Genomic DNA, 24,128 nt, shown 5'->3' on the forward strand with positions numbered 1-24,128 from the left:
AGATCATAACGTTGTAATCTGTAATTACAACTGGATTATATTTTTCTTCAGTGTTTGAGGCAACTAATATTTTTATAATTGAGGCAGGCTTTCCAGAGGGGGAACTGTCACTCAGAAATGCCTAGGAATGGTCGGGTGTGGTGGCTCACACCTGTAATTTCAGCACATTCAAAGGCAGAGGCAGTAGGACTGCTGAGCCCAGGAGTTTGAGAACAGCTAGCATAACACAGGGAGATCTCAGCTCTACAAAAAATAAAAAATTAGCCAGGCATGGTGGCACACACCTGTATTCCCAGCTACTTGGGGGGCTAAGGTGGGAGAATCACTTGAGCCCGGGAGGTCAAGGTTGCAGTGAACCATGATCACCCCACTGCACTCCAGCATGGGCAACAGAGTGAGACCCTGTCTCAAAAAAAAAAATTTTTTTTTGCTAATAGTTAGAAATTATTAGCTAATAATTACAAATAATTAGAAATTAGAAACTTTTACTAGATTTTTTAACACTCTAATAGCATAAATCTAGAAAAATATAGCTTCAGATCTGGTTGTAGAATCTACTGCCTGGCTAACAAAAAGAAACCAAGTTATATATTTCCTTCAAGAATACTCAATCATAGTTGTGTGATATTTATTAGACAATGTTCCTCTCTTGAAGAAAACGAACCAGAAGTTGGAGCTGAAAGTAGGCTTGGGGAGACAATTTGGGGCTTATAAATACTTTACGAATGCTAAGTCACACTTCACTCTTCTTTTAAGACAGAGAGTTAGGAATATTATCGGCAGTGGATTAAAAAAGGAAGACCACTGGAAAAAATTTCAGTCATAGCTACCTGATTCATTTCGTCCTCATCAAAAGATTGTGACTGGTACTATAATTTTGGCCCCTTTCCTCTATATTTTTGAGTGTATGAAAATATCTTTCATTATAGTAAAACTTTTGACAGCAATTCTGATTTGCAAATTATTTATACATTTTATCGTTTCATTTCTTACATAAATGTGGACTCCCATATACTGAAAAAAAAGAGAAAGATAAACAGCAAAGTTAAGCAACTTACTTAACATCAAAGAAAATTTAGAGCCACTACTTATGGAAATAGCTACCCTGCATGCATGAAACTGTCTGACCCCCATCCCACCTTAACCCCTACCTTGCTGAGAACTGACACACTGAATCACATTACTTCTAAGAAGTAGTGCTTTTGGTTAAGCTATAACACCAACTACCACTCATATTTCGCTCTTCTATGTTCTTTCATTCAAATGTTTTCAGCCTTTCTGACTGGGATTGTAAAACACTTTTTCAAAATTAAGGTTGTGCTTTTAGAGAACACTTGTTTCACAACTTACTACCAGACTTGCTTAAATCATTAATTACAATAGATACTGGGCTCTATTACTTTGATAGCAGTAATAAGTTATTAAGAATATATATAAAAATTAATAATTATTTTAAGGCAATTATTACATGGCCATTCTAGTGTATCATACCTTTGTGGAAGATACCTTTGGTCTAAGAAAAGTTTTTGACATTATAAACTGTAATAGTTCCCATCCGTAGTTTAAGACTTGTAGTACATTAAACTATAATTCACCTAGGGGGAAAAAAAAAGAAGCCCTCAAATGAAGAAAAATTGTAAATGCAGAATTATAGTAATAAATGTATACTGATATAATCAACAACACAATAAAGGCTCCAGAACTAGTGAAAAAGAACAGTAAATTTAAGTGATACAAGAAATCAAAATTCTAAAATAATTTTATTTTAATGACTATAACTGTATCAAATAATCTACTTGTGGTGTTACAAACGGAGTTTTTCACATGAACTCAATGATGTATTAGAAAAAAAAAACAGAAAAAACCACACATACTATGTACTTACCTTTTGTCATTAAAATCAGGCAATTCTATTTGCGCAATTTTTATACTGAAAATTAAAGTTTTCCTTATTTCAAATTACAGTTGCAGTTCTTCATTTCCAATATTTCCCAAAAAAGTAAAATACCATGAATTCACTTGCTGTGGACGAAGAATTTGTCTTACTGTAAAATTTTTGTTTTCATTTGAACATGTTATTAGAAAATTTCTTGGTAACACTGTGTTTTTCAACCGCGTTTTCAAATTCTTAAATGTTTATGCAAACTAGTGAATTCAACGATTTTAAGTTAGCCAGAAGAAAAGTTTAAGGCCTACAAACTTATACACTGGAAAGTATACTGGACTACTTTACAGTCTGGAGGCACACATAGCCTATAAACACCCCGACACACTAGAAAACACATTGTTCAGCCCTCCGCCCCAAATCGTTCACGATTAGAGACTGTGAAGTTTCAAAAGGTATACAGGTGGAAAAAAAACACCTATTTGAGTAAATATAGTTTGTAGCTCGAAATAAAAGATGCAGACCAGGGGCCGGACGCGGTGGCTCACGCCTGTAATCCCAGCACTGTGGGAGGACGAGGCGGGCGGATCATCTGAGGTCAGGAGTTTGAGACCAGCCTGGCCAAAACGTGGTGAAACCCCGTCTCTACTAAAAATGCAAAAATTAGACGGGCGTGGTAGTGGGCGCCTGTAATCCCAGCTACTCCGGAGGTTAAGGCAGGAGAATCACTTGAACCCAGGAGGCAGAGGTTGCACTGCAGCCTGGGCGACAAGAGTGAGACTCCGTCTCAAAAAAAAAAAAAAAAAAAAAAAGATGCAGACTGTTGTCACGGTCAGGGCTCTATTCACTCTTGAAAACAAGATTGACAATTACCTCCTTTAAAAAGCAGATAACTGTCCCTGAAGATGCCAGGTTCCTGAAATGAGATGTCAGAGGTAGACCTTCAAGACTATTGCTAGCCGACCCACCACCACCCCACACAGTGAACAGGGAATACTAAGCTCAAATATTCGTCCAACGTAATCCTGTAATCAGTGGGGTGCCAGGTTGAGCTCGCAAATCCCCGCTGCAATACAGGGCTCTGCACCCTCAATCTTCTCATCCCTAGATGGGATGGGCGGGTCGGGAGGAGGAGCGACGAGAGCCCAGGAAAGCTTGAAGGCAGATAGACTCGCGTCTCTAAGACAGATACATAATATAGCCGCAGCCGCGGCGGCCTTACTTTCCCGGAGCTGCATCCCCTTTTGGGCGAAGAGCGGAGGCGACCAGGGTCTACCCTAGGTGAAAGGGCAGCCACCTGGCCCTGCCCGAGCTCAACGCCGAGCCTCTCGGAGGTACGGCCTCCCGGGGACCTTCCAGACTGGTCGGCGCAAGCGAAGGGCGGGGACCGCCGAAGGAGTGTGTGACTTAGGCATCCAGCGCACTGCCTGAACCGAAATACCGACCCGAGTTATGCCCACCCTCCAACTTTGCGATAGAAATGTGTCATCGAAAGCCAGGTAACCAGTGGGCCGCAGCTGGGCCGCCGGGGCAGACTAGGGGCGCCGCGGTGGGCCTCGAGGCCTTTGGGGCCTTGGGCTTTTGCTGCCGCCCGCCCCTTCCGGCTCCTCCCCGTAGTGCAAAGGGCACGTGAGCTAGGCGCCCGAAGCCGTCGCGGCGGGGACCATGTTTCTTCCGAACATCCTGCTCACCGGTCAGGGCGCGCGGCCGGGAGGGGCTGGGCTGGGGCAGGTTAGGGGCGCAGAGTGCTCTGGGGATCGGGCGCCCAGGTGGGGGCCCCTCACTGCTCTCCTCAGAGGCAGGCAGAGGGGCCACGAGGCGGTTGTCTGCGCCGACCCTCGCGGGCGTTGCGGGAGGCGGGGGAGGGGACGCGGAACGTTAATTCCGTTGGCCTGAGGCTCCTGGAGGAGGTGGAGAGAGGTCGGCAGATCCAGCTCTCCAGCTTGGCAACCCGCTTAGTCTTTCTGAATCTGGTATTTCGTTTGTAAAATGGGTTGTTGATTCTTTGGAGGGTTGGCCTTGGGATTTTTAGCGGAATAACGTAAGGCCATATCTGCTTCCCGGTAGAGCCATTAATGGTGGATGCCTCACTCCTTAGGCCTCCGTGGGCCGTATTTTATTTTTTCTTTGCTTCTGGTAAACGCCTCAGATTAGATTTCGGTTAAACGAGTTCAGATGTTTGTGACGTGACGAAATTACTGTATGCTTTTGTTGAGGTCCATAGTGGCTCCCCATGCCTCTTAAAAGGAAGGCATACAGTGAGCATTTCGGGTCGTTTCTCGCGTAGGAGTGGGGCTTTGAAGCCATACTCAGGGTGCGTGTTATCAGTGAAGGGAACTAAAATGCTGCGTAACGACTTTAACGAATATTTTTGCTAGCCGTTTAGTCCTGAAAGTGTTTATCAAATTGTAGGCCATTCGTGGAAAAATCTAATGCATGTAGATTTTATTGCAACTTACGGAAAAATTAAGACTCTTTCTGGGAACAGTAAAGTTATATCATTCACCCAAACGTAAAATTGTTGGCAGCGCACAAGACATGTCTGTTTCTGAGAGGTGCAGGTTAACCACCCCAGAAATAACGTTTAGAATTTTAGATTCCTTAAGCGGAAGATTTTACATCTTTTTGTATGGATCAAACGTAGTGCCCTGGTTATTAAGTCATTGTCAAAACTCCAAAGTGAACATTTTATTGAAAACATGTTGAGTCCAGGGTTCAGACTTGGTGTATTATAGTGGACTTGAGGTGACTGTTACTCTTCTGGGTATGGGAACTGGATTATCCCTGTTATCTTTATGCTCAAGTTTAATTTCAGGGATGTTAAACCTGAATAGCTGAAAATTATGAATTCGATGATCTTGAAATGTAATTTTAATAGGTATCAGAAGGGGAAAGTAAAGAGCAATGTATATAGTATTGTCATTTATGTAAAAGGGAATATATGTTGTATTTATATATATTACAAAGAGTATGTACGTACACGTACATTTATATGCAAACATAAACAGGGTTTCTTTGGGAATATATACCTGTATAGGAAACTGGTTTATAGTGGTTATCTCTACGGAAGGGTGCAAGGGGTCAGTAGAGGTGTCTTTCAGACTGCTTAATTTTAACATGAACAGTTTTTGTTTTTGTTTTTGTTTGAGACAGAGTCTCATGTTGGCCAGGCTGGTCTCGAACTCCTGAGCCTAAACGATCCTCCCGCCTTGTCCTCCCAAATTGCTGGGATTACACGCGTGAGCCACCACACCTGGCCATGAACAGTTTTTAAATCTTTATAAATTAAAGCAAATAGGCCAGGTGGGTGGCTCATGCCTGTAAATCCCAGCACTTTGGGAGGTGGAGGTGGGGGGATTGCTTGAGCTCAGGAGTTTGAGCTTAGCCTAAGCAACGTAGCCAAACCCCACCTCTACAAAATTTAACCAGGGCATGATGGTGCATACCTGTGGTCCTAGCTACCGGACAGGCTGAGATGGGAGGATTGCTTGAGCCCAGGAGGTGGAGGCTCTAGTGAGCCAAGTTCCACTGCACTCCAGCCTAGGTAACAAAGAGATATCTTGTCTTTAAAAAAAGAAAAAGGTAAATAAATTATTGTAATTGATTCGAGGTGGCTAATTTTTTTTTTTTGAGATGGAGTCTCTGTCGCCAGGCTGGAGTGCTGTGGCGCGATCTCGGCTCACTGCATCCTCCAACTACCTGGTTCAAGGGATTCTCCTGCCTCAGCCTCCTGAGTAGCTGGGATTACAGGCACATGCCACCACACCCGGCTAATTTTTGTATTTTAATAGAGATGGAGTTTCACTATGTTGGCCAGGATTGTCTCGATCTCCTGACCTCGTGATCTGCCCGCCTCGGCCTCCCAAAGTACGGTGATTACAGGCATGAGCCACTGCGCCCAGCACGAAGTGGCTAATTTTATTCTCAGCAGTTCCTCGGTAGCAGCAGGCAGTTTGAATTGGCGTCAGAATCCGCTGAGCCCCACCCCTGGAGAATCAATACACTGGGTAATATTCTGACATTCAGTTAGCTTTGGAAAATTTTTATTAGATCGTAGTACATGCTAATTTACATATGGCCAGGCATGGTGGCTCACACCTGTAATCCCAGCACTTTAGGAGGCCGAGGCGGGCAGATCACCTGAGGTTAGGAGTTTGAGACCAACCTGGCCAATATGGCGAAACCCTGTCTACTAAAAATACAAAAATTAGCTGGGCATGGTGGTGGGCACCTATAATTCCAGCTACCGAGGAGACTGAGGCAGGAGAATCGCTTGAACCTGGGAGGTGGAGGTTGCAGTGAGCCAGGATCGCGCCACTGCACTCCAGCCTGGGCGACAAGCGAAACTCCGTCTCAAAAAAAAAAAAATTTTACGTATGATTGCTAATTAGGAAATTTTTCATTTCAGTTGTGAAGAACTTTTAAGGTCAGAGGCCAGGTGAGACTCTGTCCCAAAAATAAAAAAAGGAAGGGCAGAAGGTGGACTGCAGTGTGATAAGTAGTATTTCACAAACAGTATTTTTCTGTGGCTTGTCTTACAGGTACACCAGGGGTTGGAAAAACCACACTAGCCAAAGAACTTGCGTCAAAATCAGGACTGAAATACATTAATGTGGGTGATTTAGCTCGAGAAGGTAAGGGACACTTTGGTGTTAGATTTGTTTTTTTTTTTTTTTTTTAAAGTCTGATAAGTGGAGTGTTAGTGCTAGGTATTGTCATAGGGTACAAAAAACAGAGATTGCCATTAAAGAATATATACTCTGTTAGGGAATCCACAGAAATATTAAGTGTCTAATGCTGTGTCCTGGTTATTTTGACCATTTTCCCTTCTGCCTTGAAAATGGCTGGCAATTCTTATGAATGGTTGGGAAGGCTCCTATAAAGAGACTGGATTTTGGATAGGTAGACTGAATAAGGAGAATGTTTTTAAGTTGAGCAAACAAAGGTTTGGTACTGCTAAACATATATATGAGCACAGTGAGTATATTGGTCTCACTGGAAAGAGACTGTTTTGAGCTCAGGTGTAGGACATGACTATGCTATGGTATCTTAGATTAGTGTGAGATTTGCATGCAACTGCATATATTCTAAGATGATCATTGTTTTTATTTATTTTACCCTGTTTTCCCCTAATCTTTTATCGCTCCCTTATTTGTGTCTTCATCTTTTTATAGTCGACAATGATTTGTACATGGTAGGAACTCAATAAATTAAAGCGACCTTAAGTATGCCTCATTAAAATTAAGAAAACATATGGTTTAAATTTAAAAAAGTTTTTTACAGTTTAACATAGATTTAAAATTTTTTTAAGCTCCTGACAGTTGCTACTAAAGTAACTATTTCATATTGATCTAATGTACATATTTTTTTCAAATGATCTAAAGTCTGATCATCGGATATCATGGAGTCTGGCAAGATGGCTTCTCCCAAGAGCATGCCGAAAGATGCACAGATGATGGCACAAATCCTGAAGGATATGGGGATTACAGAATATGAGCCAAGAGTTATAAATCAGATGTTGGAGTTTGCCTTCCGATATGTGACCACAATTCTAGATGATGCAAAAATTTATTCAAGCCATGCTAAGAAAGCTACTGTTGATGCAGATGATGTGCGATTGGCAATCCAGTGCCGCGCTGATCAGTCTTTTACCTCTCCTCCCCCAAGAGATTTTTTATTAGATATTGCAAGGCAAAGAAATCAAACCCCTTTGCCATTGATCAAGCCATATTCAGGTCCTAGGTTGCCACCTGATAGATACTGCTTAACAGCTCCAAACTATAGGCTGAAATCTTTACAGAAAAAGGCATCAACTTCTGCGGGAAGAATAACAGTCCCGCGGTTAAGTGTTGGTTCAGTTACTAGCAGACCAAGTACTCCCACACTAGGCACACCAACCCCACAGACCATGTCTGTTTCAACTAAAGTAGGGACTCCCATGTCCCTCACAGGTCAAAGGTTTACAGTACAGATGCCTACTTCTCAGTCTCCGGCTGTAAAAGCTTCAATTCCTGCAACCTCAGCAGTTCAGAATGTTCTGATTAATCCATCATTAATCGGGTCCAAAAACATTCTTATTACCACTAATATGGTATCATCACAAAATACTGCCAATGAATCATCAAATGCATTGAAAAGAAAACGTGAAGATGATGATGATGACGATGATGATGATGATGACTATGATAATTTGTAATCTAGCCTTGCTGAATGTAACATGTATACTTGGTCTTGAATTCATTGTACTGATATTAAACATGCATGCTGGATGTTTTCAAGTTGTGTTTTAGAAAACTTTCATAATAATTAATGAGTAAACACAGTTACCATAGTTTTCAATTGAAATGAAGGTTTTTCATCGGCCTTAAAAGTGTAAGAAAAATAAAGTCATTCATTCATTTGATTGTTGGTGCTTTGGCAGTTATGTTTTTAAAAGCAATTTTCTCCCTGTTGTCACCAAGAGGAGTAACAGTTGGCAGTTGCAGCAGTTTGCAGTACTGCAGTCTATTTTTGACCACTAGAGTGTCACCTTAAGCGTCTTCAGATATATAGATCATAGTATGATCTTTGGTGTGTACGTCACTCGTCTTCTGTTCTCTCAGATTGCTGAAGTATAACTATGATTCCTCTTTGGAGAGACCAGTTGGTCAGGATTTTTATTCATAGTGAATTCTTAACCTGCTTTGATTATCTTCCTCAATTGCCCAACTTCCTAGATCCCATTTTTCTGTCCCTTTGGTTATATTAAGGACCCTTAGTGTCTCCCAGTATGTCTCCACTTTTTAAAAAAAATTTGTGTCTCTTTTTGCAGGTTAATTTTGAGCATCTTTGTTTTTCATATTCCTGATACTATAAGCCAGTATCATGTTCATTTTTGATCCAGGGCTGATAATTAGGTTATAGTTTATTTATGTATATTTTTTTTTAATTTAAAAAATTTTTTTGTCCAAAAGAACATCAATTTATCAAGGTTATAGTTTCTAAAACCTAGATTTTTATTTGCTATCATACAACTACTCATTTTCCATTTCATTTTACTTTATTTCCTGAGACAGAATTTCATTGTGTTGCCCAGGCTGCAGTGCAGTGGCACAATCTCAGCTCACTGCAACCTCCATGTCCCAGGTTCCAGCTATCTTTGCACCTCAGCCTCCCAAGTAGCTGGAATTACAGGTGTGCACCACCACACCTGTCTAATTTTTATATTTTTAGTAGAGATGGGCTTTTGCCATGTTGTCCAGGCTGGTCCTGAACTCCTGGCCTCAAGTGATCTGCCCACCTTGGCCTCCCAAAGTGCTGGGATTACAGGTGTGAGCTACCGCACCTGGCCTTTCCTTTTTTTTTTTTTTTTTTTTTGAGACAGAGTCTCACTCTGTCACCCAGGCTGGAGTGCAGTGGCACAGTCTTGGCTCACTGCAAGCTCTGCCTCCCAGGTTCACGCCATTCTCCTGCCTCAGCCTCCCGAGTAGCTGGGACTACAGGCGCCTGCCACCACGCCCAGCTAATTTTCTGCGTTTTTAGTAGAGACGGGGTTTCACCGTGTTAGCCAGGATGGTCTCGATCTCCTCACCTCGTGATCCGCCCGCCTCGGCCTCCCAAAGTGCTGGGATTACAGGCATGGGCCACCGCCCCAAGCCCGGCCTTTCTGTTTTATGTCTATATGAAACATGGTTTTGTTCCTCACTGTTGAACCCACCATTTTTGACAAGTGATTTCTGAGTCACATAATAATTTCATTCATGCATTCCAATGTTACTTTCACTCAATTTAACATTTCTAAACTAATTAGAGCATTAATAGCATTGAGAGCAATGGTAACACCAGACCAAGGACAATACAGTATAAGGCACTTGTCTTCCTCTTCTTTGGGTCCTCTCCTGCCAGTACTTAACACCATTTCATTTGGTTGAGACAGAGTCTTGCTCTGTTGCCCAGGCTGGAGTGTGGTGGCCTGATCATAGCTCATTGCATCCTTGAACTCCTGGGCTCAAGTGATCATCCTGCCTCAGCCTCCCTTGTATCTGGGACTATAGGCACACACCATCCTGCTGGGCTAATTTAAAATTATTTTTGCAGAGACAGGGTCTGGCTTTTTTCCCCAGGCTGGTTGACTCCTGGGCTCAAGTGATCTTTCTGCCTTAGCCTCCCAAAGTGCTGGGATTACAGACGAGAGCCAGAGTACCTCGAGTACTCAACACCATTTTAGTCAGTTGTGTATAGTCCCAACCATCCTCTTTGTTATTAGATTATTTCATGAAAATGGGATCTAAGTCTTAAAGGAAAAGTATTTTTTTTCCCCTCCTGTAATGCCAGATAAAAGATTTCTGGTCTGACTTGACATGGAGTTTGATGGAGGTGCTTTGTGGGTTTTGTTTGTTTGTTTGTTTGAGACAGGGTCTTGCTGTGTGGCCCAGGCTGGAGTACAGTGGCACAGTTTCCCCTCACTGCAACCCCAGCCTCCCGGGCTCAAGTGATCTGCTTCAGCCTCCCCAGTAGCTGGGACGACAGACAAAAGGCCTCACTGTGTTGCCCAGGCTAGTCCCCAATTCCCAGGCTCAAGTGATTCTCCCACCTTGGCCTCAAGAGTGCTGGGATTACCGGTGTTAGCCATTGCGTCCGGCCTGATGAGGTACTTTGTAAGGTTTGACATACCAGATTTTTTAACCCAGATCCTGTTTGAATATATCTGGAAATATTCTGAGGCATCCAACCTCATTTTTATTTCAAGTGGGGATATATTTTAAGGGAAACCAGGCAATCATCTATAATGCAGTGATTCTCAACTAGGTGATTTTTGCCCTTTGGGGGTATAGCAATGTGTGAAGACGTTTTGGGTTGTGACATGGAGGGGGAGGTGATGGCCAGGGATTCTACTAAAGATCCTATAGTTCACAGGACAGTCCCCTGTCTCCCTTAGTAACAATTACCAGACTCAAAATGTCAATAGTAATAAGATTGAGAAATCTTGCTGTAAAGAAAAAAGGCTTAGTCTGATGCTCACTAAAGTCAGAAAAAAAGAAACGAGGCTTTTAAGAAAACCCTAGTTTTAAACATATTTCTAAAAGTTTACTGTCATCCTAGTGATCATGTGGAATTGCAGTAGTTAAGAGAGGTCATCTTCACTCCCAAAACCAAGGCAAAAAAAAAAAAAAAATTAGATGGGAATTAAGTTTAAGAAAACTGACTCATGCCTGTAAATTCCAGCACTTTGGCCCAGCACGGTGGCTCACGCCTATAATCCTAGCACTTTGGGAGGCCGAGGCGGGTGGATCACCTAAGGTCAGGAGTTCAAGACCAGCCTGTCCAACATGATGAAACCCCATCTCTACTAAAAATACAAAAAAGTAGCCAGGTATGGTGGTGGGTCCCTGTAATCCCAGCTACTCGGGAGGCTGAGACAGGAGAATCACTTGAACCCGTGAGGCAGAGGCTGCAGTGACCCGAGATTATACCACTGCACTTCAGCCTGGGCAAGACAGAGCAAGACTCAGTCTCAAAAAAAAAAAAAAAAAAAATCAGTCCCGCGTTGCTGAGGGCGCCTGTAATCCCAGCTACTCAGGAGGCTGAGGCAGGAGAATCACTTGAACCTGGGAGGTGGAGGTTGCAGTGAGCCGAGATTGTGCCACTATACCCCAGCCTGGGTGACAGAGAGATTCCATCTCAAAAAAAAAAAACTATTAAGAGTCTTACTGTGGGCCGGGCGCAGTGGCTCACGCCTGTAATCCCAGCACTTTGGGAGGCCGAGGCGGGCAGATCACGAGGTCAGGAGATTGAGGCCATCCTGGCTAACACGGTGAAACCCTATCTCTACTAAAAATACAAAAAATTAGCCGGGCGTGGTGGCAGATGCCTGTGGTCCCAGCTACTTGGGAGGCGGAGCTTGCAGTGAGCCGAGATCGCGCCACTGCACTCTAGCCTAGGCAACAGAGCGAGACTCCGTCTCAAAAAAAAAAGAGTCTTACTGTGGTATGACTATAAGAATGCTTCTCTTATTGCTATTCTTCCAGTCTCAAGACTCCTCCTCACTTGATATCCTTTCCTATCTATATACAATCATTTTTATACTCTTACTAGCATCCTTAATTTTTCTGGCAGCAGTTTTTCAGTCTTCAGCCTCTGTTCCTAACTGCAGGATACCCATAGGTCTAGACGAAGTAATATATTGACATTGGATCCATTTCCAGTAGAAATTGTAAACCATAGCTTGGCTTTGAACACTTAGAGTCTTGATATATCTCTAACCCAGGGGTTGGCAAGCTACTGTTGTTTTTGTATGACTTCTGAGCTAAAGACTAGCTTGCAAAGCGTAAGGTATTATCTGGCCCTTTACAGAAAAAAAATGCTGATCCCTGTTCTATCCTTTTCTGAATCACATTTTTCTCTCCTCTTATCAACTCCCACTGGAAGCCTTGGAAACTAACTCCTTTATTGACCTCTCTGACACTGCTCTCTCCCCATCTTTGCCTCTGGTCCTTCCCCTTCCACCTGTTTCCCCCATGATTTCATTGCAGCCATCTTGTAATTCTGTCCCTCCCACTAGTAATCTCACTCATTCAGAACTATTCACTCCCTTGTGCTGATGACTTAAATTTGTAATTAAAACAGCCCAATTTCCAGACACCTATTAGACAACCATCTGGATAGTTCCCAGAAGTTTACAGCTCTAAATTAGTATGTTTAAAGCACGTGCTCTAAAAGCATCCTTGACTATGCTTGCCCACTCTTCTGATTTCTACCTCCCAAGCATGTAAATACACATTCACTCTCTCCACACAGATCCACTTGGCCTTTAAATCTTGATGGTTTCTCCGACACATCCCTACAGTACCCCTATTTCATCAAGACCCCTGGTGCTGTGCCTAGAATCCTACCAAGAGTCTCCTGTTTGACTTCTTCAGTATCTCTTTCCTCCCTCTTCTACACTATCATTTTCTTAAAAGCGGGGAAGGAGAATGACATGATTTGAACTTTTTACTCACATAGTCCATTCTCCTTAAGGAAATATAGGAGATTCTTTATAAAATGGCCACAGTTTACCTGCAGCCATTCTCTCCCCTCTATGTCCCCTTCAGTGCAGCCATCATACCCTGTTCTCACACTAGGAATTTTCCACCTCAAGTATTTATGCATGCTGTTCTCTTTATAGGTTCCCTTATCTTCCTTACAACTGCTTGGAGGCCCAACTGCAATGTCATATCTTTGGCTCTCTAACTTCACTATGCAGAATTAATTGCCCTTTTCTTTTCACATAAAAAGCCAGGTATTTTAAAGGCATCTAATCACTCTAAACCAGTTAATTTCTTGTTGTAATTGCTTAAGAGTTATCAGCTTCTTGTTGAGTTGAGGTAAATGTGGTGAATATGTTTTCAAAAGAAGAAATATGAAAATAAAAATTTTAAGTATTGGCAGCAGTGTCAAAACAACTAGCATCCCAATATGATTAAAGAACAGCTTTCACTTGAGTGTATATAAGTTCTAGGATGGCAGTTAAACATAATGTCATGATTTTACAGTTTGACAAACAGCAGCAGCTGGGAAGGTTTTTTAAGGTAAGAATGAGCTTTAAAAAAATTTTTTGTGGTGCCTGGCGCAGTGGCTCACACCTGTAAACCCAGCACTTTGGGAGGCCAGGGCGGGTGGATCACCTGAGGTCAAAAGTGCAAGAGCAGCCTGGCCAACATGGTGAAACCCCATCTCTACTAAAAATACAAAAATTAGCCAGGCGTGGTGGTGGGCACCCGTAATCCCAGCTACTTGGGAGGCTGAGGTGGGAGAATTGCTTGAACCCAGGAGGCAGAGGTTGCAGTGAGCCAGGATCATGCCATTGCACTCCAGCGTGGGTGACAAGAGTGAAACTCTTGTCTCAAAATTTAAAAAAAAAAATTTTTTTTTTTTTTTGAGACAGGATATCGCTGTTACCCTAACTGGAATATAGTGGTGCAATCCTGGCTCACTCCAGCCTCAAGCAGTCCTCCTACCTCAACCTCCAGAGTAGCTGGGACTATAGGCTGGCACCACCATGCTGGGCTAATTTTTTTTTTTCTTTTGGTAGAGGTGGGGTGTTGCTATGTTATCCAGGGTGATCCCGAACTCCTAGGCTCAAGCGATCCTCCCACCTTGGCCTCTGAAAGTACTAGGATTATAAGCGCGAACCACCATGCTCAGCCTTTTAACTCTGGCCCCACAGTTGGTTTTTTTTCTGCAAGCAATATATCTGTACCTGGAATTAAAAAAATAAACTGCAAAACTTTGTTTAGAAAGTTAATTTGGGAGGCCGAGGCGGGCGGATCACGAGGTCAGGAGATCGAGACCACGGTGAAACCCCGTCTCTACTAAAAATACAAAAAAAAATTAGCCGGGCGTGGTGGCGGGCGCCTGTAGTCCCAGCTACTCGGAGAGGCTGAGGCAGGAGAATGGCGTGAACCCGGGAGGCGGAGCTTGCAGTGAGCCGAGATTGCGCCACTGCACTCCAGCCTGGGCGACAGAGCGAGACTCCGTCTCAAAAAAAAAAAAAAAAAAAAAAAAGAAAGTTAATTTAATTTTCTAATCTCTCAGTCATTTAACCAAATCAACCTTTTTCATCTTTGCTTAAGATCCTATGTGTAGGCAAGTATAAATTTGGCTTCTAATTGAAACTTTCTAAAGTAGCATAAAATTTATTCTTTTTTTGAAATTTGAAATGAAGTTTAGGATCCGTTCATTTCTCTGGTACAGGCTACAATCATCACTTACCTAAAAATCTGCAGTAGACTTGATAAGAAGTCCCTGTTTCTGGATTTGGTTCCTTCCAACTCATTCTGCATTAAAAAAAAAAAATGATTTTTTTGAATTTGGAATTTATCATGTCATTTAATGCTGAAAATCCTTTAATGATTTTCCTTGGCCTTGGGATAAAGTCTGAACTCCTTCATGCAGCCTTCAAGGCCCTTTTTGATCTGGCCTCAGCTTACCCCTTACCACTTATTTTCTCATTGTTCTGACTTTCCCTCCCTTGAAAGGTCCTGCCCCTTCCTAGTCTCTACCTTTGAATATCTTGTTTTCTCTATTTAGAAGAGTCTTCCCTAGTGTTTTTTTTATGTATATAACTACCGCAAATCTCTACTTAGACATCACTTCCTCCAGGAAGCCTCTCTTAACATCCCAAGTTTATGTTAGGTGCCCATCCTTATTGCTCCCATATCACCATGAACCATAACATTAAAATATTATAATTTCCAGGTGACTTGTCGGTCCTCTCCCATTTTATTTTAAACTCTTTGAGGGAAGGATTGTTTGTCTACTTGTTCACTTTATAAATTATGTCCTCATTATCCCTTAGGTTACTGGTATATGGTGTTTGGTAAATGTTTTTTGGAATGAGTATTTAAAAGTTTGGATTACAGCTGGGCGCAGTGGCTCATGCCTGCATTGCCAGCACTTTTGGAGGCCAAGGCGGACGGATTGCTTGAGCTCAGAAGTTTGATTCAGCCTGAGCAACATGGTGACACCTGTCTCTACAAAAAATATAAAAATTATCCAGACATGATAGGACACACCTGTAGTCCCAAATACTTGGGGGGACTGAGGCAGGAGGATCACTTGAACCTTGGAGGCTGAGGCTGCAGTGAGCTGAAATCGCACCACTGCACTCCAGCCTGGGTGACAAAGTGAAACCCTGACTCAAAAATAAAAGATAAAAGTTTAGATTACACTATTTTATTAAAATACATTAACATGGCTGGGCGCAGTGGCTCACGCCTGTAGCCCCAACACTTTGGGAGGCTGAGGCGGGCGGATCACTTGAGGTCAGGAGTTTGAAACCAGCCTGGCCAAAGTGGTGAAACCCTGTCTCTATTAAAAATATAAAAATTGGCCGGGCGCGGTGGCTCACGGCTGTAATCCCAGCACTTTGGGAGGCCAAAGGGGTGCGGATCACGAGGTCAGGAGATCGAGACCATCCTGGCTAACATGGTGAAACCCCGTCTCTACTGAAAATACAAAAAAATTACCTGGGCGTGGTAGCGGGCACCTGTAGTCTCAGGTACTTGGGAGGCTGAGGCAGGAGAATGGCATGAACCTGGGAGGCAGAGCTTGCAGTGAGCTGGGATGGTGCCATTGCACTCCAGCCTGGGCAACAGAGCAAGACTCCATCTCAAAAAAAATAAAGACTTCAATCCTAAAAGTTAACACATCTATTTTAGACAGCATATATTGGTTCAAGTCATCTTTCTTTTTTTTTTTTTTTTTTTTTTTTTTTTTGAGACAGAGTCTTGCTCTGTCACCCAGGCTGGAGTGCAGTGGCATGATCTCGGCTCACTGCAGCCTCCTCCTCCCGGGTTCAAGTGATTCTCCTGCCTCAGCCTCGCAAGCAGCTGGGATTACAGGCACCCGCCACCACACCTGGCTAACTTTTGTATTTTTGGTAGAGATGGGGTTTCACCGTGTTGGCCAGGCTGGTCTCAACTCCTGACCTTAGGTGATCCAACCACCTTGGCCTTCCAGTGTGCTGGAATTACAGGCATGAGCCACCGCACCCAGCCAGAGTCATCTTTTAAAAGTCAAAGATTTAAAGTATGAAGGAACTTCCGTGTTTATCTATTCAAGATTACCACATAGTACAGAATCAGCTGTAGGTATTCTTAGATTTTGTGGTACTGTTAAAAAAATATACAATATTGTAAAAATGGTATATGGAAAAATACTCCAAAGCTTTTGTTTTTCTTCTAATCTTTCTCCCTAGTAAAGACAACTTTGAATTCTGGTTTTTGTGTTTTACACTTGTATATGTGAGCATTTATCATGTTGCTGCCTAGTCTATACTACATAGTATTTTTAAACTATGTTAACTATAATACTATAACTCTAATACTTATTTACTTTAATTACATAATTTTTACAAAATTACATAATATTTTATAAAGTTGGTAAATCAAGATTTAACTATTTTCTTATTCAACATTTTTTATTATTTTCTAATTTTGTCCAGTTAGAAATTAAATGGTAGTGTAAATATCTGAATGGATTGAACATATAACAGGCATAAATACAGACTCATTTTAATTTGCATCTCTTTAATAGCTAGGAAAGTTCAATATTTTTTCATGTGTGTTTACTGATTTTTTTCCACTCTTCCATCTTGTGTGAATTCTTTTCTTGTTTATTGAGCAATTGTAATTTTGGTTTTAAGGTCTTTATATTATCTACATTTCAGTCCTTTGTTATTTCTCCCATTCTGTTACTTTTCTTAGAATTTGATTATTTCTCAAGGAACAGAGAGTCAACATTTTAAATAACTGGATCAGTCTTTTTACTTCTTCTGCCACTCAACAAACTCAAATGAATCATTCCTTTATAGCTCTATCTGGGGTTTGTGGTATAAAGTAAGGATTTAGATTGTTTTCTAAATTGTTAACCAGTTTTCTTCATACCAAGACAGTTTAATTTTTTAGGTTGGTAGAGTTTCTGGTAGGTGAGCAATAGCCCAAGGAGGCAGAGGCCACACTAGAGTGCTAGAAAGGTGGTTTATGTGCCCAGAATCAGTCCACAGACCCTCCAGGCAAGACAAGGAGTTACAACTGCTTCTGTGCCCCCCAGTGACCATCAGACTACTCCTGTGTCCCTTCAGAATTTATGTTCATTTTGGCCGGGCGCGGTGGCTCACGCTTGTAATCCCAGCACTGTGGGAGGCCGAGGCGGGCGGATCACGAGGTCAGGAGATCGACACCACGGTGAAACCCCGTCTTTACTAAAAATACAAAAAAAATTAGCCGGGCGTGGTGGTGGGCGCCTGTAGTCCCAACTACTCGGAGAGGCTGAGGCAGGAGAATGGCGTGAACCCAGGAGGCAGAGCTTGCAGTGAGCCGAGATTGCGCCACTGCACTCCAGCCTGGGCGACAGAGCAAGACTCCGCCTCAAAAAAAAAAAAAAAAAAAAAAGAATTTATGTTCATTTTAACCTCATTTCAACCCGTACCAAAATATTAAGGGGAAAGAGGTGGGAAGACTGCTATATAACATGCTCTGAGAGATGTTTAATGGATGATCTAAGCTTGCCTTAGATTAATACCTCCGAAGGGCTGGGGCTAAGGGTAAGATGGTATGTCTTACCTCCTGAAAAAATACTTCTTTTGAAAACCAGCTGTGATTTGTTGGAACGTTCTTATGTTAAATTTAAATTTGCCTCCTTTGTAACTTTGAACATTATTTTTGTTTTGCCTTCTGAAATGAGACTATTTAACTCTTATGAGGAACGGCAGTTTGGGATGCTGGAAATCTAGAAGTAAAGATACTGTTCAGGAGCATTTGGGTCCTGACCCTTCTCTATCCCCATGAGGATGTGAGCTCAGTGACAGAGCATTCATTTCTGGAATAAAGAATCTGTTCTTGCTTTTTTCTTTCTTTCTTTTTCTTTTTTTTTTTTTTGGAGACAGTGTCCTGCTCTGTCGCCCAGCCTGGAGTACGGTGGTGTGATCTCGGCTTATTGTAACCTCCGCCTCCCAGGCTCAAGCAATCCTTCCGCCCCAGCCTCCCAAGCAACTGGAACTACAGGTGTGTGCCACCATGCCTGGCTAATTTTTTTTTTTTTCTCTGTAGAGACAGGTTCTCAACATATTGCCCAGGCTGTCTTGAACTCCTGGGCTCAAGAGATCCTCCTACCTCGTACTGCCAAAATGCTGGGATTACAAGTGCAAAGCCACCACGCCTGGCCTGTTACTGCTTTTGATAAGTTAATCTGCTTTTAAATGTATGTGAGTGTGTTTGTATCTGTTCAGGTGTTTCCTCTTCCCACCAATTTGTAGTTTAACAAAAATAGTGTAGTCCTAATAGCCCCACAAATTCTGAAGTTCGTTATTCACTCTTTTTAGTTGGTTTCAGTTTTGATATTTCAAGCAGTTTTAGATATATTGCTATCCAAGTTTCCCTCTAGACAAAATTCCAATTTATCAGTTAGTATGGCTCCTTTATATTTGGTGTTTATGTGACATTTATTTTGTTAGTATCCACCCTTGTATCTAAAAGAATAATTGATGATACATTTCCTTTCCTAAAGTCTAGAATTAATTGAAAATTACTTAAAGTTACTTAGAAAATATTTCAACAAGCAATTCTAAATCTCTTTTAGAGCAATTGTATGATGGCTATGATGAAGAGTATGATTGTCCCATTTTAGATGAAGACAGAGTAAGTATGACTTTTTCATAAAGTATGCATTTGTTGAATTTCATAGGAAAGTTGACTTCAGTTTTCTTAAGAAGCATTTTTTTTAAAACTTTTCTTACAGGTAGTTGATGAGTTAGATAACCAAATGAGAGAAGGTGGAGTTATTGTTGATTACCATGGTTGTGATTTCTTCCCTGAACGCTGGTTTCATATAGTTTTTGTGCTGAGAACAGATACCAATGTATTGTACGAAAGACTTGAAACAAGGTAAGAAAGGAAAAACATCAGATTCTTAAAGCATAATATTAACTTTTATTCAGATTCCTGAAATTGGCCACGATAAGATTTTTGTTTTTTGTTTTGTTTTGTTTTGTTTTTTTGAGACAGAGTCTTGCTGTCACCCAGGCTGGAGGGCAGTGGTGTGATCTTGGCTCACTGCAACCTCCACCTCCCTGGTTCAAGCAATTCTTGTGCCTCAGCCTCCTGACTAACTGAGACAACAGGCACATGCCACCTTGCCTGGCTAATTTTTGTATTTTTTGTAGAGATGGGGTCTCCCATGTTGCCCAGGCTGGTCTCGAACTCTTGGGCTCAAGCAATCTGCCCACCTCGGCCTCCCAAAGTGCTGGGGCTACAGGTGTGAGTCATAGCACCCAGCTAATAAAGGGTTTTATTTGAAAATATGACTACTTTAAAATATGGGCAGTATTTTTTGAGTAAATTAATATCTCAACTGACAGTCTGATTGAGTAAAATGTACTGTGTAGAAACCCAATTTAGTCAGCCGGGCACGGTGTCTCACGCCTGTAATCCCAGCACTTTGGGAGGCCAAGGTGGGAGGATCACGAGGTCAGGAGATCGAGACCATGCTGGCTAATATGGTGAAACCCCGTCTCTACTAAAAAATACAAAAAAAAAAAAATTAGCCGGGCGTGATGGCGGGCACCTGTAGTCCCAGCTACTCAGGAGGCTGAGGCAGGAGAATGGCGTGAACCCGGGAGGTGGAGCTTGCAGTGAGCTGAGATCGCACCACTGCACTCCAGCCTGGGCAACAGAGTGAGCCTCCATCTCAAAAAAAAAAAAGAAAGAAACCCTATTTAGCTGTGCTTTTTCTTTGATGTAAACCCTTGCTAGGAAAACAGCCAAGCCCCTAACATATTCTTTGCTTATTGACTGAACACTACCCACTCAAATTATCCCCACATCAGGAATGGGAAAGTTTATGAAAAACTAACAAAATAAACCAGCATTTCACCGTCTTTAATAGATGCCGAGTTAAAGCCACAAATAGAGCATCAGATTTAATGCGGAAGAACCAGTAAAGAGAAACTTTTAGGGAAGTCTTTTATCCCCATTGTCTTTTGATCAAAGCTGTGGGAATATGGGGATTCTAGAGAAATTAGAGAGCAATCTCAGAAAGGAAAGCTCCAGAATTTTGCTTAAGGTTGGGGTCAGAATGTGTGGTTTTCACTGATTATAATCAACTCTGACTAACCACTATTATTTGGGATACTTGTAAATCCTTGCACAGAATAGTATGGCAGCAAATACACATATAGAAAAAGTTAAATTGGGGCTAAACCTAAAACTTTTATCTTTTTTAGGCAGTGAAAAGCCATTAAAAGTTTTGGGGCAGAGAAGTAATAGAGACTATATGGTACATATGCTTTTTTTCAATCAAGACAATTTAAAATTTTGATTAAAAAATTACTGTTTTACATATATAGCCAAGGGTATGACTAAGGTATGAAAAAACTATGAGAGAGCTAGTTAGTATTTTTAACTACTGAAAAGGTTGTAAAAAAGTAACAGATTTAGGCTGGGCATGGTTGGGTGGTGAGGGGGAGGCAGGACGGCTCACACCTCACACCTGTAATCCCAGCAATTTGGGAGGCTGAGGCAGGGTGATTGCTTGAGCCTAGGAGTTTGAGACCAGCCTGGGCAACATAGCAAGACCTCGGTCTCTACAAAAATAAAAAATTTAGCCAAGTGTGGTGGCATGCACATGTGGTCCCAGCTACTTTGGAGGCTGAGGTGGGAGGAATGCTTGAGCCTGGGAAGTTGAGGCTGCAGTGAGCTGTGATTGCACCACTGCACTCCAGCCTGGTTGACAAAGCAAGACCCTGTCTCAAAAGCAACCAAAAAACAAAAATATCCACTTTATTGAGATTTAGTTTACATTCACCCATTTAAAGTACATAATTCAGGGTTTTTTTTCTAGTTTTATGGGTACATAGTAGGTGTGTATATCAGTTGCTCATTTGTTTTTTTGTATATCAAAAAGTTGTACAATCATTACCTCAACCAATTTTAGAAAATTCTGGGGGTGGGCACAGTGGCTCACGCCTGTAATTCCAGCACTTTGGGAGGCCGAGGTGGATGGATCATGAGGTCAGGAGTTCGAGACCAGCCTGACCAACATGGTGAAACCCCGTCTCTACTAAGAATACAAAAATTAGCTGGGCGTGGTGGCGTGCACCTGTAATCCCAGCTACTCAGGAGGCTGAGGCAGGAGAATTGCTGGAACCCGGAAGGCAGAGGTTGCAGTGAGCCGAGATCACACCGCTGCACTCCAGCCTGGGCAACAGAGCGAGACTCCATCTCAAAAAAAAAAAAAAATAGAAAATTTTTGTTACCCCAAAAAGAAACCCATACCCAGTAGTAGTCACTCCCCATTTACCCTCAGTTCCCCAGCCCTAGGCAACCAATAACCTACTTTCTATCTTTATGGATTTGTCTATACTAGACATTTCATATGAATGAAATCATACAGGATGTGGACTTTTATGCCTGTCTCCTGTCAAACTAGTTTGTTTTCAAGGTTCATTCATGTTGTAGCATATACCAGTACTTCATTTCTTTTTATTGCCAAATAATATTCCATTGTATGGATATATTATTTTTTAAATACATTTATCAGGTTGTGGACATTTGGGTTGTTTCACTTGTTGGCTGTTATGAATATTGTATCCATAACATTCTTGCACATGTTTTTGTGTGGACGTCATGTGTTTATTTCTCTTGTTTACATATCTAGGAATTGAATTTCTGGGTAATATGGAAACTTTGTATTTGACCCTTCCAATAACTGCCAGATTGTTTTCCATAGTGGCTGCATCATCTCATATTCACACTCTCTGTGTATGAGGGTTCTAATTTGTCTACATCCTCACCAACAGCTGTTATTGTTCATATTTTGGTTGTAGTCATCCTACTGGATGTGAAGTAATATCTCATTGTAATTTTGATTTGCATTTCCTAGATAGCTAGAGATGCTGAACATCTTTTCATGTCCTTATTAGACAGTTGTATATCTTTCTTGGAGAAATATTTACTCAGATCCTTTGCTTAAGTTTTAATTGGGTTACAAATCTTTTTATTACTAAGTTATTAGAGTTTTGCTAATTTACTAATTCATTGGGAATTTATTGAGTAGCTGACAAATTGTGAGGGGAAAAATTCAAACAAACCCAAATGCTGGTTTGGTGATCTTTAGTTTAACCCTAGTGTCAAGAAACTCTGTCATATAAACAGGCACCAGTCACTCCTCTCTAGGTGAAGAGACCATTTCAGTAATTTTTCATGTATTGAAAAGTGTCCAGTTTCTGGTATGTTTCTAAAACTCCAGTTAATGCCATTTATTTTGCTTTTTGTTTGCTTAACCTCCCTGCCTTCTAGGGGTTATAATGAGAAGAAACTAACAGACAATATTCAGTGTGAGATTTTTCAAGTTCTTTATGAAGAAGCCACAGCATCCTACAAGGAAGAAATCGTGCATCAGCTGCCCAGTAATAAACCAGAAGAGCTAGAAAATAATGTAGATCAGATCTTGAAATGGATTGAGCAGTGGATCAAAGATCATAACTCTTGACTTATAAGGCTAGCTACTTAATAATCACTCTTGTTGATACTTGTTGATATCTCTGCCGACATCATAGAAATTGTTCAAGTATCAGTAACACTTTATTAAAATCACGTTGCAGGACCAGCAGGTAGATAGTATATAGGTTTATGCCTGTGTTTCTTTTTCTCCATGAGAAAGCTAAACATGAAATAGAATGAATATAGTATTATTAAGGATTGAGACAAAAACTGTGATTTTAATACTTAAATTGCTAAAGAATAAATAAATCTGACAAAATGGGTGGATATCTTTTAAGTTTATTACAGAAAAAAATGCAGATGATCTCTTAAAATAAAACTAAAGATAAAGCAACAGAGTATTCCTTTTTTCTTTCTTTAAATTAGAAAAAAAGTTAAGTGTTTTACTTGATACAAAGTTCAAAAGGTACAAAACAGCATGTTGAAAAGTTAGGTCTCCCTTCCAGACCACCCTATCCCCAGGCACCCCAGGTTCTTTCCCTTTAGGAAATAATGTTACTGGTTTCCTGTATGTCGTTTTAGAGGTTTTATGCCTGCACAGTGTATATGTACATGTGTACATTTTTTAAAGAATATAACAGTATATTGTGCACACTATTCTGTACCTTTCTTTTTTCACTTAATATATTTGAAGATTATATCATCTCAGTACAGACCTCCCTTTTCTTTTTTTTAGTTGAGATATACATATCATACATACCATACAATAAAATTTACCATTTAGAAGTGTATAATCAGAACCGGGTATGGTGGCTTATGCCTGTAATCCCAGCAAATGGGGAGGCTGAGGTGGAGAATCGCTTGTGGCAGGAGTTCAAGACCAGCCTGGGCAACATAGTGAAACCTTAGACTCTAAAAATAAACATAAATAAAATTTATAATCCATTGGTTTTTAGCTTATTAACAAGGTTATGTAACTGTCAACTGTGGGGGAAGCAGTGATGATAAAGGGAAATCCTCTGCCCTTTAGCAGTCACTCTCTATTCTTTCCTCCTCATCCCCTTGCAGTCACTAGTCTACTTTATGGATTTGCATATTCTGGATATTTCATATAAATGGGATTATACAGTATGTGGCCTTTTGTGTCCAGTTTCTTTCACTTAACATAATGTTTTCAAGGTTCATCTAAGTTATAGCAAGTACCAATATTTCATTCCTTTTTATGGTTGAATAATATTCCATTATATGGATTTACCACATTTTGCTTATGTTTCCATCACTTG

General features: G+C 41.3%; 3 protein-coding genes across 12 annotated transcripts in view; 2 read left to right on the plus strand and 1 right to left on the minus strand.

The window, feature by feature from the left end:
* RAD17 (RAD17 checkpoint clamp loader component) overlaps positions 1-24,128 on the minus strand; it is an 84,956-nt gene that overhangs the window by 43,081 nt on the left and 17,747 nt on the right. Inside the window, exons 1-4 of one of the 9 annotated variants that reach the window (XM_055252990.2) lie at positions 3,108-3,248; positions 2,759-2,801; positions 1,886-2,022; positions 1,492-1,595 (exon numbers count right to left, since the gene is read on the minus strand). In XM_055252990.2, the coding sequence (XP_055108965.2) occupies positions 1,492-1,533 (42 nt within the window). In that variant the 5' untranslated portion in view covers positions 1,534-1,595; positions 1,886-2,022; positions 2,759-2,801; positions 3,108-3,248. Of the gene's footprint in view, positions 1-151; positions 267-830; positions 1,015-1,491; positions 1,596-1,885; positions 2,023-2,758; positions 3,249-3,345; positions 3,492-14,617; positions 14,683-24,128 lie in introns of those variants that run through there. The other 8 variants (XM_063623179.1, XM_063623178.1, XM_055252996.2 and 5 more) reach the window with 8 other exon arrangements.
* Positions 3,217-23,239, plus strand: AK6 (adenylate kinase 6). 2 transcript variants are annotated; one of them, XM_055253025.2, is made up of 5 exons: positions 3,217-3,384; positions 6,427-6,519; positions 18,986-19,044; positions 19,145-19,290; positions 22,702-23,239. In XM_055253025.2, exons 1-5 carry the CDS (start codon positions 3,366-3,368, stop codon positions 22,892-22,894), a joined length of 510 nt encoding a protein of 169 aa, XP_055109000.1. In that variant the 5' UTR covers positions 3,217-3,365; the 3' UTR covers positions 22,895-23,239. The 2 variants fall into 2 exon arrangements, with proteins under 2 accessions (XP_055109000.1, XP_055108998.1); XM_055253023.2 differs by lacking the exon at positions 3,217-3,384 and adding an exon at positions 3,440-3,578.
* Positions 6,423-8,288, plus strand: TAF9 (TATA-box binding protein associated factor 9). The gene is made up of 2 exons (XM_055253021.2): positions 6,423-6,519; positions 7,270-8,288. Exon 2 carries the CDS (start codon positions 7,287-7,289, stop codon positions 8,079-8,081), a length of 795 nt encoding a protein of 264 aa, XP_055108996.1. The 5' UTR covers positions 6,423-6,519; positions 7,270-7,286; the 3' UTR covers positions 8,082-8,288.

Source organism: Symphalangus syndactylus, chromosome 18, assembly GCF_028878055.3.
Source record: "Symphalangus syndactylus isolate Jambi chromosome 18, NHGRI_mSymSyn1-v2.1_pri, whole genome shotgun sequence".
Classification (NCBI taxonomy): domain Eukaryota; kingdom Metazoa; phylum Chordata; class Mammalia; order Primates; family Hylobatidae; genus Symphalangus; species Symphalangus syndactylus.

Coding starts and splice junctions, on each gene's coding strand:
- AK6 (XM_055253023.2), top strand. CDS start 3,551: ATGTTTCTTCCGAACATCCTGCTCACCG. Junction 19,045..19,144: donor CCATTTTAGATGAAGACAGA/GTAAGTATGACT, acceptor CTTTTCTTACAG/GTAGTTGATGAGTTAGATAA. Junction 19,291..22,701: donor TACGAAAGACTTGAAACAAG/GTAAGAAAGGAA, acceptor CCTGCCTTCTAG/GGGTTATAATGAGAAGAAAC.
- TAF9 (XM_055253021.2), top strand. CDS start 7,287: ATGGAGTCTGGCAAGATGGCTTCTCCCAAGAGCATGCCGAAAGATGCA.